Raw genomic sequence first — 2,334 nt, forward strand, 5'->3', positions numbered from 1 at the left:
TCACAATCAAAGTTCTGAACATAAGATAGAGGGCATTACAAGTATTAAGAATGTCAAGTTTTGTACTTAGAGTTTTGAAAATATACCACTTACATCTGATAATCTGCAAGTTCCCCAGAACCGCATAAAGAGAAAGTTACACTCTATACACTCATTAAATTGTTGGGAGCATATGTAGGATGTGTGACGCATATCTATGTAGAGTGTTCTACTTTCTCTCTGTCTATTTATACAGTTAGTCAGCACCTCTACAATAAATGCTGGGTGTGCGTCAGCTCATGATTTTTACCACCTGATCATAACCCCCCCAAAAAATGTTTATAGTTTCAAAATATGTTTTAAACTACAGTATGTCAATCTCAAGCTTTATTTTCCTCATTTTGAACCTAAAGGCATGTTCCTTTGGGTGCAGATAAAGTTGTTTGTCTGTTTACCAAATGTGTTGATACATCTGACATATGGCAAGTTCTACCTTCATTTGGTTCAGAATAAAGAAAATTGGCAGTGTTGGCAAGTAGGCTCACTTCTTGTTGCGGGTTTAGACTGAAACTAAAATGGTTAAACCCATATTGGGCATCAGAGTGGGGTAAGGTTTGAAATGCATGCTTTTATTGATCTACTTAGGCAGAAATGTTGTTGCATGGATCTAGTGTGTTTTTCCATTGTGCTCACTGCTAAAATACCTGATTTTGACATGCATTGAGGCAACTTCACAAATAGACAATATTCCAACACACTGGTAAGTTGAAGCTCCTCTGAACCAAAGCAGAAGTACATGCACTATAAGAGAAACTTACTCATGGTAACCAAATATATGTATTTATTCATGGGAAAGCTGACAGAAGCAATACAATTTAGGCTTTGACCAATGGAGGTCAAGCTTGAAGGGCGAGAGACCAACAATATAACAAATCTAGGCTAACCTATGGATACCTAGAAAGTACAGCCTATACAGTCAGCAACCCAAAATGTAGGTTTTATTGGGGACAAAATAGCAGGGGCAATGGGACTCATATTTGGCTGCTCTAAAAACACCTAAAAAATATATTCCTTTTTGAGAGTACCCTGATTTGTTAAGGTTAGGGTGGGGGGTTTGATTATGGGTAGGCCGAGGGTTAGAATTAGGGGTTGGCATGCCAGTCATATGACTTTAGTCACACCAGCAGAGCACAGCTTCAAACATCAGATATTTGTGACCTGCATCCTGTTTTTGCCCCTCGACGACGACTTGGGCTGCTCACGGATCCTCCGCGAGGCAAAGGCGTACAAGAAGGGGTCCAGGCAGCAGTTAATAACCATAAAGCACAGGGCGACATGCACTAGCTTGTTTCCGTGGCTCCACAGCGCATCTGACACCTCTGGATGGGATGTCTGCAGCACAATGCAGGCGATAGCTAACACTTTGACAATGTTCACAGGGATCCAGAGGATGAAGAAGGCGACCACCACACTGATGACCAGCCACGTCATTTTGGCACTGCTGAACAGCACCGTCTGGTTAACCCGCCAGTGGAGGCGGCAGTAGGTCGTGACAAGCACAGAGAACGGGACCACGAAACATAAAACTGTCTCCAAGACGAGGACAGCAAATCTTTCAGCATCGGAGCCAGTGTGTCGCTGGCAATGGGGCCAGCCATCAACCACATCGCGAGTGGCAACGGCGGGGGCAGTCAGAGCACCGGCGAGCCCCCAAAGTGCCAGGAACAGCACCGCCTCCCCCTTGCGCCCAAGCCTGTTCCACATCTGCGGGTAGAGCACCTGGAGGTAGCGATGGACACCGAGTAGTGTAACCGTTAGCACGTTACAACACTGGCTGAAGTAGAGCAGGAAGGTGGCTAATTTGCATGCAGCACGGCCCAGAGTCCAGTTGTACAGGATATTGTAGATCAACACAGGAACCATGGCCATGCACAGGATGTCAGAGGAAGCCAAGTTGAGCATGAGGCACAGGGTGAAGTTGAGGCGTCGGGACGAGCGGCGCAGGATGACCACCAGGACAGCTATGTTACCAGGGAGGCCTAGAACACAGCACAGCCCCATGATGATGCTCAATATCAGGTGGCCCGAAACCACGCCACCCGGAATCCAAGTGGAGTTGAAGCTGGAGTTGCTGGAGGAGTTCATGTTCACCGTGGTCCGTGAAAGAATATGAGATCTAAGAGCTGTCTGGAAGACAGTAGACTTTAGACATCTAATTCTTTAGTTTATCGTTCTTCAAATCCTCACAAGTTTGTTTTCTTCTCTTGACCTCTTGTCATAGAGTGATAATAAGGAAACTGATGTGGGTTAACTGCCTCTGGTCAGCTTCCTCCTGACAAAGCTGTGTGTGTGTGT

At 45.6% G+C, this 2,334-nt stretch overlaps 1 protein-coding gene across 1 annotated transcript; it reads right to left on the minus strand.

Annotated features, from left to right (window-relative positions):
• Window positions 1–1,182: 1,182 nt before the first annotated feature.
• LOC135549295 (C5a anaphylatoxin chemotactic receptor 1-like) lies at window positions 1,183–2,124 on the minus strand. The gene has a single exon (XM_064979309.1). It carries the CDS (start codon window positions 2,122–2,124, stop codon window positions 1,183–1,185), a length of 942 nt encoding a protein of 313 aa, XP_064835381.1.
• Window positions 2,125–2,334: the final 210 nt, after the last annotated feature.

This window comes from Oncorhynchus masou, chromosome 12 (genome assembly GCF_036934945.1).
Source record: "Oncorhynchus masou masou isolate Uvic2021 chromosome 12, UVic_Omas_1.1, whole genome shotgun sequence".
NCBI classification, from domain to species: Eukaryota; Metazoa; Chordata; class Actinopteri; order Salmoniformes; family Salmonidae; genus Oncorhynchus; species Oncorhynchus masou.